Source organism: Nicotiana tabacum, chromosome 5, assembly GCF_000715075.1.
Source record: "Nicotiana tabacum cultivar K326 chromosome 5, ASM71507v2, whole genome shotgun sequence".
Classification (NCBI taxonomy): Eukaryota; Viridiplantae; Streptophyta; class Magnoliopsida; order Solanales; family Solanaceae; genus Nicotiana; species Nicotiana tabacum.
The window spans coordinates 105,978,946-105,998,657 of record NC_134084.1 but is presented as its reverse complement, the minus strand read 5'-3'; the positions used below and the strand labels follow the sequence as shown (position 1 = coordinate 105,998,657).

Below are 19,712 nucleotides of genomic sequence, written 5' to 3'. Positions count from 1 at the left end.
AAAATAATATATTTTTAATTGAGTCCTTAAATTATTCATCACTATTTGATTCAATTATCATCAATATATCTTGGTAAATAATAGATTTCTCAAAGGACAATTGATTTGATAGTATTACGTTAAAATGTGATCGCCGAAATGTGTGTTTGGTAGTGTATGTCTTATATTTAAGAAAAAACCGACAAATAACCGGAAAAACCGAAAAACCGATATAAACCGAATCGAGAAAAAACTGACTTAATTGGTTTGGTTTGGTTTGGTTTTAATATTTAAAAAACCGACTTACTTAATTTGATTTCTTTTTAGGAAAAACTGATCCAAACCGAACCATAAAGCCCCTAATTCCCACGTAGAGATTCCCCTTCGCCAAAGGCCAAAATCCTTCCACAACACTGAATTTACTTATCCACCAAACCCTACACCAAACTATATTCTCCACCCTAAACTTTCAAATTCAATAAACCTTCTAGAACTTTCTGCAGCTCCCCTATCTTTATCACAAATACCCCCCTCTTTCTCTTGCTGTCCATTCAATTACCAATTTCTCCTATCCAATGGCTTGCTCTGCTTCTTCTACAGCACTTCTTTCTTCCAACCCAAAAGCAGCTTCCATTTCCCCCAAATCCTCCTTTCAAGCTCCCATTTCTCAATGTTTATCTGTACCTTCCTCTTTCAATGGGCTCCGTAATTGCAAGCCTTTTGTTTCTCGTGTAGCCCGTTCCCTCTCTACTCGCGTTGCTCAATCCCAACGCCGTCGTTTCGTTGTTCGTGCCTCTGTAAGTTTCTCTTTCACACCTTTCTTTTCTTGCATTAGGACACAGAGTCTTAACTTTTAACTGTTACTGTTTATATTAATACTAATTTTGAGTCGATTATCTGAAACTCTGTATTTTGTTTTTCCGAGAGAAAGGGTTTACTTTAATTCACTTTATCTGTGTCCTGCACTTGAATTTGGAAGCTCAAATGTGGTTCCTTTGAACTTTAAATCCTTTATTTTTCACCATTCAAGTTAAATCCAGCAATATTTGATTGAGACGAAAAGTGCACACTTTTACCGTGACTGCTCAAGGTATAAGGTATACTTAAGGGATCACTTTGAACCTATCCCCAAACATAAGGAACCATTTTTATCATTTTCTCCTTTGAATTATAAGGCAATGTAAATTGTATGTATGGACTGTGTTTTAGTGAAAAATGAATTCAAATTTATATGTTCACTTGTACCTACTTGGTAATGGTAGAGTGGTAAGCTCAAAGCTGGAGTTCATATTTAGGATTAACTCATTAGGGGTCGTTTGGTAGGAGGTATTAGAAAAAATAATGCAAGCATTAGCACTATGCATTACTAATACCTTGTTTGGTACCTTTTTTCAACTTGTGTATTATTAGTTATACATCATACTTGGCATTATCCTATGCATAAGTAATGCATAGAAAACCATGACATTAGTAATACCAAGGCTTTAATGCATGCATTAGCATAGTTAAAGATAAAATTGTCCTTAAAGTCCCTTAAAGCTAGAGAATATGGAGGGCATTTTTGTAAGCAACTATTTTTTTTAAAAATTATGCAATGCATTATAATTTTAATACACCACACCAAACAATAGATAAGAAATAATATTTGCATAACTAATGCTTGCATAACTAATGCTTGCATTACTAATACATGCATTACTAATACACATTATTCCGCACTATTCTTATACACCCTACCAAACGACCCCTTACAGTATGTTGTCTGCTCCATTTTTGCCTAATGAATTTGATGGATTGGATGACAACGATTTTAATTAAAACCTATGGTTACCTCTTGCAACCGAATATAAAGGAAAACTAATATTGGGCATGACTATCTAGAAGGTGTTAGAAAAGTTAAATTAGATGACCAAGTGAAATAAAAGTAAGTTTCTGTTCAAGATTCTCGATTTACCAATTGTCCCAAAACTTGCTTCTTTTACTCTATGTAGATTAGAGCTTGCGCCATCAAAGAATGTTGATATAACCTCTCTGCTGTGTTTGTGCTTGTTTATGGATAAAGATTCATCTATCTAATGTCCTTTCATGTATGTTTTTCATGTATAGAGTGAACTTCCACTTGTTGGAAATCAAGCGCCAGACTTTGAGGCTGAAGCTGTTTTTGATCAAGAATTCATCAAGGTATTATATTGGTGTTTTTATTACTTACCTATAATTGGAGAAAAATGCTTAATTCCTAATCACAAAAGTGTGCTTAACTTTAGATTTCAAAACAAGAATAGTATATTTAACTTTTTGTATAAAGATTTAATGTATGGCTCTTGTTCATATACAATAAAATCATATATTTTGATATGATCACTATATTTTTCAATAATTAACAACTTGTTTTCTAAAGTTTTGTTTCGTCTAAATTTTTCTTCAATTTTCACTAAAATCAGTAGAACCTTAGATTTTTGGCTTAAAGGTGAAAGATTATGCATGAACTATGAATATGTTTAAATATAAAGTAGTTTTGTCTCTTTGCCTACTATTTTATTGCGGCTTACTGCTTGCTATTTGATAGAGTTTTATTGGAAGAATGTAAAATAAGGAATTTAAAAGTAATATCTAAAACCACATAGGTGGTAAGTGTTGCAAGCCTAAATATCTTGTGAGGTTCCTGTAATTAGACCAAAATAATAAACATTAGTCAATCAGTCAATTCTCAATTCTAAATTAGTTGATGTAGCAAATGTCTATATTTTTTGCAAACCCATTTGATTGCAGTTAGTGACAGAATGAGAACATAGAAAGAAAAGAGTTTAGTACTACCTTAACATGCAACGTCTGCTATAGTCCTAGGATTTCACTTCACTTCCTGCCCCCTTTAGGAACTGTAAGACGTGGCTTTACACATTTAATCGGATTCTATGGATTGTATTTGCTGCTTACAACTACAATTATCCTTTTCCTGCAGGTTAAACTATCTGAGTACATTGGGAAGAAATACGTGATTCTCTTTTTCTACCCACTAGACTTTACATTTGTTTGTCCAACAGGTTAGTTTGGCACCTGAAATCTCTCTGCTGCCAGTTTCACTTTCTTCTAATATATTTGCACAGATTGTTGTGGTTGCTGACTGTGTTGTTTTTATGTAATATCTTTTCCTGCTTCTGTAGAGATCACTGCTTTCAGTGACCGTTATGAAGAATTTGAAAAGTTGAACACAGAAATATTGGGTGTTTCCGTAGACAGTGTGGTAGGTGTTTCTTTCCTTCAAATTTTTACTGTTATGTTATAAATTCATAACTTGTAGTTTTCTGCCCTGCGGTTTCAGTTTCTGCATTTATTTGCTTATTTCTGTTTAATGTGATAATGTGATTACTATTTCTTCAAAGTGCCTTTAAAAGGGTTATGTGTACCTAAATGGTTCGTCGTGCTGCATTGTGCTGCTGCACTAGTATGCCTCTTTCAGTTGTTTCCATCTCTGTGTATCTTTGTGATGGTACGACTCCAAGTATGTGTGGAAGTTCCAAATAAACTTCAACTTAAGAGAAAATAGAGTGCATGTGTGAATCTTGTTTTTTGAGGGGGTTATATATCCTCCCTTTTCTTTTTGTTTGAGTAAGGTATATATCCTATTTCTTCTTTTTTATTCCTTTATTGATTAACTTAATTTTTTTTTTAACTTTTGAATCATTAACTAGTGATTTAGACCTTTATCCTAATGTAGTTAGTATTCTGTTGTTAATAACTAAAAACTAGGTTTGGTTTGTATAGGTTATTATATCATTTATGAGTAGAAGTGCAAGTCTATAGCTTAAGTATAGAATACATATTATATGTCTCTCATATTTATTGAGTGAGCACCTATCTTTATTTGACGAGCATTTGACTTCATAGAAAAGGAAGAAACATTTGCATTTTTATATTTTTTCCAGAATGTTAATTGTGGTGCCTCAGTATTGACTTGTTTGCAAATATTCAATTGTAATCTTCAATGATTTTTGTCATCTGTCTCTTGAGCATAATTTTTTGTCTTGTATTATTGAATTCTTGTTGTTGCTCTTGCAGTTCTCCCACCTTGCCTGGGTCCAAACCGAAAGAAAGTCTGGTGGGCTAGGTGATTTGAACTATCCATTAATTTCTGACGTGACCAAGTCAATTTCAAAATCATACAATGTACTGATCCCCGATCAGGTTTGTCGTTCTGTTTGCAACTTTTTAGCTTTGAGAATTATTTGTTGATATTGGTTGGCATATCCCTGTCCTGAGTCATTTACAGTTTGTAAACTACTACTGCTACATAAGGTACTAATGAAATATTCATTTTTGGAGAAAATGCTGTGCCTTGATGCAAGGATGAAAAGCTGTATTTATGCGCAAATGCAATCAATCTTGAAATAAAGTTAGCTTCTAGTACACATGCACAAGAGTATGGTATAAATATGTGGACAACAAATTCCATCAGTAGTATCCCTTATAAGAAAATTGCATCAATAGTATTTACACAGAATATGCCTTGTTTTTTTTTTAAAATGAAGAACATAGAATATGCCTTTTTATTGACTTCACTTCTTAACTACATTCCGTTCTGCTATTATACCTTATTCACCTTCACCTCAGCCTTATAACGTATTTTGGTTTCAAGAGGAATCTGCAATTTTGCTCTTGTTGTGGTTATGGATCGGGCTGTGCATAATTTGGTTTATACCTAATTACCGAATGGAATGGAATTTGGTATTCGGTATTGGTATTTGGTTTAAATTTTTAAAAAATCTGGTATGTGGTATGGTATTCGGTGTCTAGAAATAAACTACTGAAATATCGATACCATACTGAATTACATACTAACTTCCTCAATACACATATTATAGATTATAACATAAATATACAAGCCATAAAATTATACTTCCTCATCCGTAGTGCACTCTCATGTCATTGTTTGAGCGACAATTTATATCATTACCGCAAGTTCAACTGTAATTTTGTTTTGGTTTCGTTTCCAGATTCCTATATTTATTTCAGAACTGATGGTAGTCCAGTTCAAAAGTTCATACATGATCACACAAGCCTTTCCTCTAACTCACTCTTTAGAAAAATTGAAATTTCCAAAAGGCACTTTCTATGATTTAGTGTAGATCCTTTTTTTTTAAAAAAAAAGACTGGTCCTGAGCTTAGGGTCTTTCAGAACCAGTCTCTCTGCCTTCTTAAAGGTAGGGGTAAGGTCTGCGTGCACACTACCCTCCTTAGACTCCACTTGTGGGATTATACTGGGTTTTGTTGTTGTTGTGCTTCTTAAAGACGGAAAAGAAAGTTATGATTATTTTATCCAAACCGAAGTTGTCGAACCAAATTAACCAAAACCAAAAGAAAAATCAAAACATATTGAATTAATTAGGTATGGTATTGGTATAGCATTTTGAGAAACCGAATACTGAAAATACCTAACCAAAATGTCTAAAAACTGTGCCAAACTGACCGACGAACATTCACTAGTTGTGGACATATCATGGAAATTAGAGCAACTTCTATCTGTCAAAAATATGTTGTCTCCAGTTGAAGAGGCTACTTCTGCTTTTGTCAAAGACATGTTTAAAGTTGTATTTTTAGAATTGTTTCTGATCCTCCATGTATGTCTCTGATAATTGGTTCCATCTCTCAAAAAAACCAAAAAAATGGTGAAAATAATGCTTCTCATTTGAAATTTTGTTTTCTCGTGGCTTACAGTTTGGTGCTAATGGAATCAGCTCCACGATTCACGATTTCTCTGGTGTTGTTTCAGGGAATTGCATTGAGAGGACTTTTCATCATTGACAAGGAAGGAGTTATTCAGCATTCAACCATTAACAATCTTGGAATTGGTCGGAGTGTTGATGAAACATTGAGAACTCTTCAGGTACCAATCGGCCATTTTATTCAGGGTTTTGCCAGTACATGTTCAACCGAGCTCGTATAGCTATAGGTTGTTCTTATATTGCTTTGGTTTCCCAAAACAGGCATTGCAATACGTTCAGGATAACCCGGATGAAGTGTGCCCAGCTGGATGGAAGCCTGGGGAGAAATCCATGAAGCCTGACCCCAAGGGTAGCAAAGAATACTTTGCATCCATATGAGGTGATGACTGCAATTGCTTTATCTAATTTGTTGTTTAGGGAGGCTGGAGACGGTACTTCTCTGTTACATTTTTCTAATGTACCGGCTGAGTTTGGTCATTTTTGAGAATATATATTTGTACACTCTTATATATTCTGACTTTGAAAGCCATTACTTAAACCAACCCCTCAGTCCATCTGATCTACAATTGGATCATAATTCAGCAAGTAAATATACCTATCTTTTTAGCTGTCAGGATTTGGTCTAGTGGTAAGAGAGTAACTTGTGATTTGTGTGTTAGGCGCGCATACCTGGTTCCAGTCTTGCCATAGACAAAAGCTTGGTATTTAAGTGGATATAAGATATAGCAATGGGCTCACTCCGAGTTTTCAGCCATGAATTTCTCGGTTATCAAAACATATATGTACCAATTTTTGCATCACTTCACAAGTTATATGCACTATTCTAGTTTCTAGCTCCTCTCTTCTGGTGGGCCAATATTATTGTTAAATAGTGTTGGAACAAGCATATGCTTTTTCTGCAGCATACTCACCAGCGTATTATAAACGTTTTCAATGTTTTCCAATTTATACGACCTGCTTATCAAGTAGTTTACGTCACAAACATCATTCTCACTTCATATCCGTTTGACATTCATTTGACTCACTACCATATTTGGCAATCTTATCTAAAAATGGGAGAGGCGAGGGAATATATGCTAGGAGTTAGTATATAACTTTTCTCTTTAATTGTGGGTTTGTTGACGCGTTCCAGCACATAACAACTGACTATGATAATCTTAGTTACTTAATAGATGTAATTCTTTATGTATCCCTAACACATAGCATCACCATATATATTAGCCAATTATGCATGACCCTCATAATTCTAAGAAGACCTGGTCTCCAAACCACTTGTTTAAGAATATTTTATGAGAAAAAAAATGATCAGTAAGATCCTTCTATTGTTTAACCAGATTTCTATTCGAAGATTCCACTTGGCTGTAAACTCCTCCATCCACATGATTTGGAGCCATTATTCCATCTACGTGGTTTACAACAAATTGCCTTATACTAATCAAGATAATCATATAATTGTTTTCCAAGTGGTTCATGAATCAGTAACAAGTTATGATGGAATCATTAACATTTTTAAAATAATAAATTAAAATGAAACATACAATTTGGTGTTGCGCTCTTTTCCTTTTTTGTTTTAGTTATTGAAATAGATTGCATTATGTCTGTTGTAATCAAAGGGACATACATGGATCTAAAGTAACATTCAGTACTAGTTTTAAGTGTATGTGCGTTACACACGTATGTATAGCGTCAATCAATTAAAAATGTATACATTGACTATAAATAAATATAATGTTTGTTTAAATAATGAAATAAATATTATTACATTGACACAATAGCTTAATTCAATATCTTCTTAATATGCAAGATGATGAATTAGTTAAATATGTACAATATTTTTATCAAATTATTAAAGAAACTAATTTTTTTGAGGACTTAAATTCTTAATATTAGGTCAAATAAAGATTTGATATTTAGTAACAATACTTTATCCACAACAAATTTTCTTTTAAATGGTACAAAATTGAACTTAATTTTGCACCTTATGTTTGTCGAAGTGTTGGTATTAATTATGGAAGTTTTCCAATTATCTCCCTCTCATAGTGATCAAAGAATAAAACGAATAGCATGTTCAATCTCACATGAATCTCATAGCATTTGAAAGGGGAATTGTCGAATCGGGATCAAGAACAAAGCAAAATGTTCCCTCTTTTTTTAATCTATTTTATTATTTTTAATTTAATATTGTTTTTCATCTAAAAATTAGCATAGTGAAAAGATATCTTTTGAGATAAAAAAAACGTGCAATTAGAGATAATTCATATGGCATGAAATTTGGTGTATTTTGTCATAATTTAAGTTTAATATCTATAGAAGGTAAAATTTTAATATTTTTTAAAATTTTAAATATTAGAATTTCTACGTAATTCAACAAGGAATATATTTTATGAGTAATCTAATTTATTTTATCTTATAAATATTAGAAAAATAATAAAATCATTTAAATATGAAATCCATGTAAACTCATATTATGGTAGCAGGATACCTTACGAGTTTTTCAAAGATTAGAAAATTTAATAAACGTGAAAAAGTTATAATCATGTTATATAGTTCAAATAACCCCAAAAAAAGATAAAATCTTAATTGATTCTAAACTCCTATATATTAGTAATTAATACATATGTCAAATAAGGAACGATTTAATAAAAAATATAGCTAGTATAAATTATTCATGGTATGAAATTTAATATTCCTCCTAAACTTAAAGGGAAAATTTTTATACTCCTAGCTATAATTGGAGTAGAAGGTGACAGATTAGTACTCCTACAATATGACCCCCAAATGAATACTACTGTGAAACCTTCCTAGTTTAAATTAGTTTGTAAAAGTTTTATTAACCAGAAAATAGCTCTTTTTAGTATATATTGAAAGTAGTTGAAATTCTTGAACTAAAAGAAAATCGAAAATTAAATTCCCAAATATTAGGGAGATAATTAATTTACTATCTTAAATGGTATGGAGTTAATTAAATGACTATTTATAAATATTAAAAAAAACTAATCAAATAACTATTTTGTATAATGTGAACTCTATTTTAAAAAAGTAAAAAAAGCAAACGAAACAGTTAGCCTACCCTAAAACAACAAATACACAATGTAAATTAGAAGGCGATGATGGCAAAGTGCAAAACTACTTCGTAATAGATTAACTCAATTGACACGAAATATAAGAGCTATATTTGAGACGGAATCCAATTGTGTTATCATTATAGGAGTGCTAGAGAAATTCTAATTGATCACAAATTTTAAAATATAACTCATAAACTAACTTTTGTCTCTTAACAAACGGCCTAGGAATAGACAACGAACAATTAATGTCACCTTAGTTTTAGGGATTCGTTTTACCAAAATTGTTTTTTTTTTTTTTTTGGAATAAAGAGAAACTTCCATAAAACTAAAAGAAGCCAATAATATGCTGCATTCGTTATCTCTTGATACAACAATTTTCGTTTTTGAAAGAATTACAAGAAAATACACTTGACTTCACACCATAACAAAAAATGGCCCATATTTTTAAGTTTTACCCGACCTAGCCTATATCGTACATATTTTGAAAGCACTAGCAAATTCAATATCTGTTGTTTTTACAATCATTGCTTCTAAAAGTTATGGAGTTAAATCTATGTTCTCACGATCATTGCTTTTACTCTCGCTTCTTCTCACATCTTCTACATATGCTTCAAGGGGTCGTCTGCCATTACTGCTTCTCCCATGTGTCACCTGGTTGCAATGTAAGAAAATTGAAGATTCATCATTCCACCATTGAAAGCCATTCAAAGCTTTTACTTTCAAAAATAAGATTTTTTTGAGTTTGTTAGTTGTTTGGATTGGGTGTTGTTCCAATTGATTGAAAATATCAAAGGAGTTCAAAATTTAAATTTGAAGTGATTTGGAATAGATTTGAGCAAGATTTGAGTTAAATTTCAGAAAAAACGCAAGGAAGAAGACGAAATCAGTTTTTTGTATAATCTTGTATAATTGTGTATATGAGTATAAATACATCTTATACACTATTATACACCTTTATACAAGCGTCTGTAGACGAACTTCTTCCACGATTTTCAGTTGCAATTCTTGTTCAAAATCAGTCCAAATCATCATTAAATGACTTCAAATTTTATATACAACCTCCTTATACCATTTCTAATAATTCTAGATAATACCCACTCTAAATTTCTCACAAAATCAAATTCGGAATCTAAACTCATATAGTTAAGCTTATTAAAAATCTAATTTTCACCACTCAAATGGATTTGGTTTGTTGAACTAATATTTGAGTTACATTTAGTGATTCGAAATTAACTTAAAAGTTTGAGCAATCTTTTTTAAAACTTAAATAGTAATTTTGAGAACCTATTGGAGTTGGATGTTGAATCTTAGCATATTATTTTTGGGCTAGTTAGTTGTAAATTGAAACATGAGCTATAAAATTGAAAAGTAGGGATGTCAATTGTTCATATGTGAAATTTTCCCTGTGTTTTTTCCCCCTTCAAAAAAGGTAAAATTATTATGTTAGTCCTAAATATTAGGAAAGTAATTAAATCATATGCCTAGATATTAGAGAAATAATCAAATGACTATTTTATCCAGTGTGAACTTTATTTTAGAAGGGCAAAAAAGACGAACGATATTTCGCTAAGGGCCTTTGTACTTTTAATATAGTATAGATAATGCATGCTCTTGGTAGGTTTTATAAGGGAAGCCCGGTGCACTAAGCTCCTGCTATGCGCGGAGTCCGGGAAGGGTCAGACCACAAGGGTCTACTGTACGCAGCCTTACCTTGTATTTCTGCAAGAGACTGTTTGCAAGGCTTGAATCCGTGACCTCCTGGTCATATGGCAGCAACTATACCAGTTACGCCAAAGCTTCCCACTTGATAGGTTTTATAAATAACCGAAATCATTAATGATTCAATCTGCTTTAAAATAAATAAGCAAAAATTTATGAACGACAGGGGGAGTCAACACCACTAATTTAATTGGAATGATTAGATTTGGATATGTTAAAGAAAGGACACAATGAGATTTGTTTTCAATATCTTACACACTGCTGACTTGTGAACCTAGATTATAAGGATATGTCTCGTGAAATATTCCAGAATTTACGCAGAGCACAAATGGGAAGGGCATTAGATTATTAATTTATATGCACCGTATAAAAGATTTAAATTAATTCTTAGATTTATTTGAAGAAAACAGGACAGTTCATATTTTTTTACTCTCAAAGACTGTTAGGAAGACACAAAGTTAAAAAGGGTTCTAAGGACTTCTGTAATTTTGTGCCGACCAAAGATAGCATGTTGTGCTAATATTACGTTCAGACGTTTCTGAATTTAAATTCATGAAACATTTGAACGAAACATTGATTAATATCTAAATTGTGTCACATAAATTATTATCTTCATAAATCTAAAATAACATTTGTAATGAATTATAAAAACAAATCTTCCCAGCGTAGTTAATTTGGGATGGATACATTTCAAGAGCTCTCTGTCTATTTTTTCAACTTCATATTTTAGAACCATAGAAAGATTAAGAGAAAAAATCGTCTACTCTTAAAAAATCAGTTATTTTCTCTCATGCAATGTCAAATGTTCCAGATTCAGATAATGAAGTCTGATTACACACCAGTTGAGAAGAGTTTCACCAATTCAAGTTTGATTCTATAGACATGGATATTACATTCAGTATGCTTCTTCTCCATATTAATATATCAATTTGCTGTTGTATATTAATTGTATTTGACACTTTTTATCATGAAAAATAGATTTTCTCATAAGTGATAACGTCAAACAACAGATAGAAAATAACCATATATAAACTATGGGGTGTTTGAGTGAACCATAATCTTTTCTTCAAAATGCTTTCATTAATGAATACATTGATATGATATTTACTAATAATATGTTCAGTGACTAAATAATAGAATTGGCTGTTATAGGCTTGTTCGTGATATATCTGAGTCGAATATCTCGAGATTTATTAAACAAAATAAAAGGCAAGAAAGAGGGCAAGGGCAATGTTCACACATTTTTAAGTAGGAACACCAATGGCTTTATAATTAAAAGGGTAATACAAGTAAACGAACAATATATAGCATAATGCCTGAACAAAATGGATCTCTACAGATCCACAAAAACTGTTACTTTAAAAGGCATAATGTCTGAACTTAATGGATCTCCATAGATCCACAAAAACTGATTTTTTTTCTTTTTCTCTTGGATATGTATATATTAGAACTACTAAGTCATTTCCAAGGGAATAATAAAGAGAGCAAGAGTTTCTTTACTGCACAGACCTTTGGCAATTCATAAACTACTATGTATACTGAAATTTCTAAATCCCAAAAAGCAAAAGAACAAAAAGACATTTTTACGTAGGGACACTGGATTCGGGTGTATAATTATATCTCTGAATCTCATCCTCCCAAATCAGTTTCGATATAATTTCATCCTTCTTTGGTACATGTTCCTGCAACAGAAAAAAAAATATTAACAGAAGATATTTTCCATTTTGAAGGAAGAAAACAAAGAAAAGCAGCAACAACAACAATAAAATCCCATAAGTGAGGTCTGGGGAGGATAGAGTTTAAGCAGACTTTATCCCTACCCTGAGGGAATAGCAAAGCCGTTTCCGGTAGATCCTAGTCGAGAGACAATACATAAACAAAAGAATTTGTATTATTCAAGTCGTGTCTGATTAAAGATATATTATAAATATTAATAGAAGTGTCTAATAGTCTGAAAGGCCTCAAGTGGGGCACGCCATATTACCAATAAAATAGCAACTTAGTGCTGAGCCTATTCAACTTGAAACGTGTACAAAGAACCTAAACGAGTTTTATATCTGTACTTGACAAAGAATGTTTATTTTACTGTAAATATATTCATATATATACCTCAAGTTCTCTGATCAACTCTTTAGCTGTTGGAGCAGACACGATTATGCGACGTGCAGTTGGAGATATAAAGCCTTCATCAACGGCCTTATCAATAAAAGACAATAAGGAATTATAGTAACCTTCAACATTTAACAACCCCACCTGCATAATTAGATTTAGATTCGATTAGTAGTTAATTAAGTAACTATATAAATGATAAAGCGGCCTTCTTTGGACCAACATTTTCATTATTCTAATGCTTAAGAAGCTCTTTTCTTGCCATTTAAACAGGATCATGAAGCATGACGATGGTTAGAACGTGCATATCTTGTATAATCTTTCCATGTGAACATAAATTAAAGACCACGTGCTTCGATTCTTTTTCCAGTTTCGTTGTTATTTTGATAAAAGATTGTTGACTGGAATGTAGAACCCCAGCAGGAAAAATTCTTTAAGTACGAGAAGAAACTCTAAAATAAGGTATGTCGTGGAAAAGGTAACACAAAATGAATTTCTTGTGTTGGTTAGAGTATTATCAAGTTTCAATTTCAAATGTAAGGGCATAAGAGTTGAAATCATAAAAGTTAGAAATGTCCAAATGGTAAACGATGTGTAGCTAAAAAATGTATAGAAAATGACTAGACGCTTATTGTACTACAACAACAAACCGAATGTAATCTCATATGTGGGGAACTAGACGCTTAATGTGGAATAACAAAAGTACACTAAGGAATGATTTTGGATTTTTGGTCAAAAGATAAGAGCTCAAGCTATGACCATCTTCACAAGAAAGATTTAATCAAGTCCTTGATTTCTTTTAAATTCAAAGGGACATTTAGTGTCAAACTTTGCGTCATTAAATACTAATTTTGCATATTTCTTACTTGAGTATACGCTTAAAGGTGATTCCATATATGAGAATGTTTCATTTAGACCTCAGTCAAGACCTACCAACATTATTTTCACATTAAATTGTTCAATCACTTCCATATTCAAGTATTCTATCTGGTGCATATTTCTCTACGTAAAGTAATGCGAATAAAAGTGCAGATGTCTCACTGGTTTCTGGTGGATTCCAAGCTGAGCCCATGTAATGACTTCAAGAAGTTCTTCAAGGGTGCCATAACCACCTGAAAATGAGACAGTAGAACACCGATTCATTATAAAAATTAGATGGCACTACAGTTTACGACAAGAATCCTACAGTAATAGGCAATGTTGCTCGGATTCTCAGAAAATATTGCCCGGAGCGTGTCGTATCCTCCAAAAGTAGTGCATTTTTTGAGGATTTGACACGGGTGCAACAACATTTTGGAGAATCCACGTAACATAGGTAATAAATATGCTAATAGTAGCAATTAAACAAGGGAAAAACAGAAATTATGATGCTTTACCAGGGAGGGCAATGAAGGCATCAGCTTGCCGGGCCATCTCGGCCTTCCTTTGATGCATACCGGACACTGCTCTCACTTCTCCAATAGTTTCACCAGTTAACTGTTAGAACATTCAGAACCACAGTTTATAGACATTTTAGTATGGTTAAACATGAAATGAACTCATTAAAAGTTTCTTCAGAGTTATTTTGAGTAGTACCTCTCTAGGCATAAGAGTCTTTGGAATCACTCTGCAATAGACAACCATTTACATTACATTAATAATAGTCAAAATATGACAACTAACTGCTAAATGTATGGTAAAATCTCAACATAATAGAGTAGTAAGAAATAGTAGTTAACTGGACCACAAACTGATAAGTGATAACATGTATGGTAAGTAACTAGTTCCACAAGTGACGTACCAGTGTAAAAAAATATACGATTAAATGAAGAGAAAGAGAGGTTGGCTAATTACCCAAGAACATGGCGGCCGCCATCATGAACAGCCTGAGAAACAAGACCCATGAGACCAATGCTTCCACCTCCATACACTAAATCTATCCTTCTCTCCACCTTCCACAACGTAATCAAACCATTTATTAGCACTTCTCAATCATCATATTAAAGCAAAAAAATAAAAACGTATAATGAGAGGCCACAACAACATACATATGCTACTTTAGTGTTCAATATTAAATCAGAAACTGCAACTTCCCACAAAACCAGTTCTAGAACAAAGAAAGGTGTATTACTAATATCATATATATTCCACATGCATGTGCATATTCTAAATGCACTAAAAATGTTTAGATCGACAAAATTAAAGAAGAAAACACAAATGAAAAGAGTCATGATAACAAGATGCCACGTTCTGTTCCCCCATTGAAAGACAGTGGAATTTTCCAAGGACTGAAACCATAAAAACTATAAGATCATGCAACAACACTGCTTAACTTACAGACAGTCTACAGCTAGCAATTATTTTATTTTATTTTCCCCCTCCATTCTTTCTCTCATGCCAAACAGAAAGAAAAAAACCCTAAACATTTCCTGCCTATTCTCCCTCACAACAACATACCCACCTAGAAAGTTCGACAGGTGTTTGGGAAAGAAAATGTGAAAATAAATTAAACAAAAAGAATACAACAATAGAAACAAAAGATTGACTTTTTAACATAAATCAACGCTTAAGGAAAACTTCTATTTGAGTTTTGTTAAAAATGGAAAAACAGACTGTAAAAGTTGGAAAGGAAGAAGGGTTACAAAATCATACTATTTTTTTCCATAAAAAGCACAAAACTTTCTGCTTCTGGAAACAGAAATAAAGAAGAAAAGAAAATAACAAAGGCTTAAAAATCGTAGTTTTTTCATGAAAAGCACAGAAATTTCTGCTTCTGAAAAAAGAAAAAATGGAAGGGCTTAAAAATCAAAGCTTTTCTTAAAAAAAGCACAAAAATAGAGAAAAAAAATGGAGAAGAAAAAGGTTAAAAATAGTTACCAGCTCTTTACCCAAGTCAATAGCAGCTTCTTGATAGCTACTTTTCTTTCCAGAACTGCTTCCACAGAATACACAAATCCTCTTAAACTTTGATCTTCTTTCTTCCTCCATTCTTTTTATTTTTTCAAGTCTTTTTATATAATTTTTATCTCTATATATATGTACTCCTAATATTTTTACGTGACTAATAATGAGACCAAAAGGGAACAAGAGAAGAAGAAAGGATATTGGGAAATGGGAATGAGAGGAGAAGAAGCTGCAATTTTCCTTTTAGGCCTCAATAGGGAAAAAGGACTACTACTTATAGGCACTTGTTCAGCTGAGCGCTCAAATATAAAATATTTACCTGTTTTTCTTTTTGTCTAAACATTTTGTATTAATATAGAAGTATATCTTACAAATTCCGCTATCCTTTTTTTTTATTGCTCGCACAATGTACATTCTCCTTATTTGTTGGACTATTTCATTTCTTGTTGGCTTCCTTATAATTTTTTTTTTGGCTTCTTTTAAACAAAAAGTTTGGTGTAGAATGTAGATGCAATAGAATATTAAGTCCGTAATTCTCTCTTTCAGGGAAAAAAACAAACATAATCATTTTAACTGAAAAAAATTAAAAATGTTAAGTTTTTTAGATATTCCAAACATGAATTCTTGCACAAACCCTCGATTATACTTGCAACAGAGGTTGTAACACAACGTTATGTGAAAAGGCTATTTATTTCACTGCTTTACGTCATATGCAAGAATTTTATAGCCCGTTTGGCCAAGCTTCTTTTTGGTCAAGTGCTTTTTTTTTTTTTGCAATTTGAGGTGTTTGGCCAAGCTTTTGGAAGGAAAAAAAGTATTTTTGAGGAGAAGCAGAAAAAAGTAACTTCTTTCCAAAAGCACTTTTTCGAGAAGCACTTTTGAGAAAAATACACTTAGAAACAGTTTTTTAAAGCTTGGCCAAACACTAATTGCTGCTCAGAAGCGCTTTTCAAACTAATTAGTCAAACACAAACTGCTTCTCACCAAAATTACTTTTGAGAAAAACACTTTTAAAAAAAGCACTTCTCAACGTAAGCTGATTTTTGCAGCTTGACAAAACGGGCTATTACACTTCTTAGTTACTATTCATAAACTTTTATTTAACACTAGTTTTTTGGAATTTTTACATTCCTATGCCACATAGGAAACTTTATTACCCTCAATGTTTAAGGTTTGACTTAATTACACTTAGTATACCAAATTATCAATTCTATACCATAGTGTATTTTAACCTAAAAAGCTAGCATCCTTACCTTGAGCAGTTTTTGTTAACATATTAAAATATGTCACCTAATTGAGTCCAACTCACAAATTTTTTTATGATACAGATTGTTTGAAAATATGCATAAAATCATAATCATTTAAAACCAACGGCGAGTAAATTTTTGCACTTAACATGGTTTTAGGAATAAATGGCGAGCAACTTGTTGGTACTAGTCAAATTACACAAAGCGTGTGAAAAACTTTAATTTTGTCAGTTAACAAAAGCTGAATTCAATTAAATTTTGCTATCTATCTAATACAGATTGTCAAGCATATTTGGATCGTGCAAATATGTTAAATTAAATTAACATGCATTCACCTGCCGCTAGCATTCAAATATATTCTGCCTGTTGACACAAAAGCATAAATCTAACCTGCTAGTGTGTGGGATTGCGGTTCGATTGTAGCTTGTAGCTTAATTGGTATTTTCGACATTGGTACAATTTCTCATCCAATTGTAGCTTAATTGGTATGTTCGACATAATTGCATTTTTTGCAGAAGATTTGTAGAAGTTTTAGTCGTTTTTGATTTGTGAAAACAGAAAACAAAGCATCTACAATCAGAATACAAATAATCTACAATTTATCTACAAAATAGGTACATTGAATTTTAACATCCCAATTCCCATTCAATTGTAGCTTAATTGGTATTTTCGGCATAGTTGCATTTTTTGCAGAAGATTTTGTAGAAGTTTTAGTCGTTTTTTATTTGTGAAAACAGAAAACAAAGCATCTGCAATTAGAATACAAATCATCTACAATTTATCTACAAAATATCTACAAACTGGGTACATTGAATTTTTATATCTCAATTCTCATTCAATTGTAGCATAATTGTGATTTTTGACATATTTGCGTTTTTTCAGAAGATTTGTAGAAGTTTTAGCCGTTTTTTATTTGTGAAAACAGAAAATAAAGTATCTACAATCAGAATACAAATAATACAATTTATCTACAACTTTTGCAATATGTCTTCTTCTTCTTCTTCTTCTTCTTCTTCTTCTTCTTCTTCTTCTTCTTCTTCTTCTTCTTCTTCTTCTTCACCAATCTGAAATTCAGTCAAAACCAAGTCTAATCTTCACCAAAACTCCTCAAAATTGAGATATAAACTCCAAACCATATTCCCAATTATTTTCAACAACGCCCAATCCAAACAAATAATGATTTTTGAAAACCCAAATTTGAATTCAAAACTTCAAGCTTTTTAATGGCTGTCAATAGTGGAAAATATCTGGAAGAATATTTACTTCCATAATTGTAGCGTGCCTAAATAGGAATATCTGGAAGAATATTTAGTTCCAGATTTGTAGCACGTCTAATTTGGAAGGAATCAGCTCCTAATAATTGGCAATGATCAGCAATTCTTTAATATTTTGCTTATCCGTCTCTCAATTTGTATTTTTAATGGAGATGCTAAGTGAGTTCCTGTGCAAAGAAAGGAGTGGCAAGGTCTTAATAAACTTGTTCAACTACTGTGTAGGTTGTAGGATATGATTTCAATGAGAAGAGATTTAAGCATCTGCATTGGTCTGCAATTGGATTCCCAGAAACAATATTCTTTTATTCACGGACATCATCTTCCCAAACTTCAAGCAAAGTAGCTTTAAAAGGAGAAGCGCTGGTGAGAACACAATTTCAAGAAGAACCTTAAATATATACCATTCATAATTGGTATTTAATTAATGGTGTATATTTTATAGAATAACTGTGAACATGACGGATAAATATGAAACTATGTACATTTTTAGTAATAAGGTTTCATATATGGTATATGAAGGAAAAAGTCTCTAGTTTTTTCCTCTCAAGACCAACCAAACGAGTACTCCCTAGCTCTGTCTTATTTTAGTTGCGGCTTTAGCGCTTTTCACCTCCATTAAGAAAAATAATAGATACAAAAGTATAAATTTTTAAATTATCCTTATTAAATGCTTTTTGAGAATCAACTACTACTTCTTTAATATTAAGAGTATAACTGAAAACAATTGATAAAATTAGTCTTGAAATACTAAAGTGATAATTATTTTGGGACAAATTATTTAGCTAAAACGATAATTAAAATGGGATGGAGGGAGTATAATTCTACGTTTTATATTATATATGGTCAATATCTCCTTTCTTAAATGATTAACAAGCCATAAGTTAAAGTTAAGAAAGCTTACTTAAGAAAGTTGTTAGAATTAGTGTCTTTGTTGATGGAATCAAGGATATTCTTCTGTCTTCATCTCTCCCTTCTTAGCCAAGCAATTGACCATTTCAAACAATTAATCTTAGAATATTTATAATGTCGACAACTCACTAACTTTAGAATAATCTTCATTCGTTTCACAATGATATATAATTATCGAAATATATAGTACAGTTACTTTCGTCCGATATTGAAACTGTTTCCGTAGTATGATAACCCTTTTAAGTTTTTTAAATAGCCAATAGGAAAATGTTTAAATCTAGAATTTTACATGAGAATGCTTTCCTATAAATTCTGGCCGAATCCTTGTACAAAAGAAACTCATAATTTGCCTTATGACGTTACCACTTACGTACCTGAATCTTCTTCAAAATGGCTCACTTTAAGTTGGTAGTTTAGATAAATGAAACAAAAAGTAATATTCTTGTAGAGTTTACTACGTAAAACTAGCATTTAAAATTGACACTTAGCACGATATAATTATCTAAATAAGTTTTTTTAATTAGCATGCAGCTCACATGTAAACCCTCCAAGGGCGCGTCTATTGTTGTTTTATCCAGTTGTATAGTGCTACTTGTTCGTTCAATATTTCTTCATTAGTTAATTAATTGTCCTCTCTTTAATTTGTTAAATTTATAAAGAATATTTATAAGAAAGTTTATGGTAATTATAACAACTTTCCCTTAGTTTAGCTTCTCCTTGAAATCCTACTTTCAACAACATTTCAGTGTTTCGCATCGTCAACAATATTTTAATTTATTGCATATTTGGCTATATTTTTATTTTTTT

The 19,712-nt window shown here is 31.9% G+C and overlaps 2 protein-coding genes across 3 annotated transcripts; one reads left to right on the top strand and one right to left on the bottom strand.

Annotated features, from left to right (window-relative positions):
• The first annotated feature begins 427 nt into the window (after positions 1-427).
• On the top strand, positions 428-11,591 carry LOC107807034 (2-Cys peroxiredoxin BAS1, chloroplastic). 2 transcript variants are annotated; one of them, XM_075253898.1, is made up of 8 exons: positions 428-776; positions 2,086-2,160; positions 2,939-3,020; positions 3,141-3,220; positions 4,036-4,161; positions 5,747-5,860; positions 5,961-6,078; positions 11,295-11,591. In XM_075253898.1, exons 1-7 carry the CDS (start codon positions 555-557, stop codon positions 6,075-6,077), a joined length of 816 nt encoding a protein of 271 aa, XP_075109999.1. In that variant the 5' UTR covers positions 428-554; the 3' UTR covers position 6,078; positions 11,295-11,591. The 2 variants fall into 2 exon arrangements, with proteins under 2 accessions (XP_075109999.1, XP_016486796.2); XM_016631310.2 differs by lacking the exon at positions 11,295-11,591 and adding an exon at positions 6,359-6,537.
• Positions 11,592-11,690: 99 nt separating this feature from the next.
• On the bottom strand, positions 11,691-15,710 carry LOC107812860 (cytokinin riboside 5'-monophosphate phosphoribohydrolase LOG7). Its single transcript, XM_075253897.1, has 7 exons — positions 15,449-15,710; positions 14,426-14,523; positions 14,168-14,198; positions 13,969-14,068; positions 13,634-13,704; positions 12,593-12,736; positions 11,691-12,165 (listed from the first exon to the last, which is right to left on the bottom strand). The coding sequence occupies exons 1-7, from the start codon at positions 15,557-15,559 to the stop codon at positions 12,067-12,069; spliced, it is 654 nt and encodes a 217-aa protein (XP_075109998.1). The 5' UTR covers positions 15,560-15,710; the 3' UTR covers positions 11,691-12,066.
• Positions 15,711-19,712: the final 4,002 nt, after the last annotated feature.

Bases quoted from the DNA above. Each gene is read 5' to 3' on its own strand.
- LOC107807034 (XM_075253898.1), top strand. From the start codon at position 555: ATGGCTTGCTCTGCTTCTTCTACAGCACTTCTTTCTTCCAACCCAAAA. The intron at 777-2,085 runs GTAAGTTTCTCT...TTTCATGTATAG, and splicing joins GTTTCGTTGTTCGTGCCTCT to AGTGAACTTCCACTTGTTGG. The intron at 3,021-3,140 runs GTTAGTTTGGCA...CTGCTTCTGTAG, and splicing joins TACATTTGTTTGTCCAACAG to AGATCACTGCTTTCAGTGAC.
- LOC107812860 (XM_075253897.1), bottom strand. From the start codon at position 15,559: ATGGAGGAAGAAAGAAGATCAAAGTTTAAGAGGATTTGTGTATTCTGT. The intron at 13,705-13,968 runs GTAAAGCATCAT...TCTCATTTTCAG, and splicing joins TGCCTTCATTGCCCTCCCTG to GTGGTTATGGCACCCTTGAA. The intron at 12,737-13,633 runs GTGAGACATCTG...CTAATTATGCAG, and splicing joins TTGGAATCCACCAGAAACCA to GTGGGGTTGTTAAATGTTGA.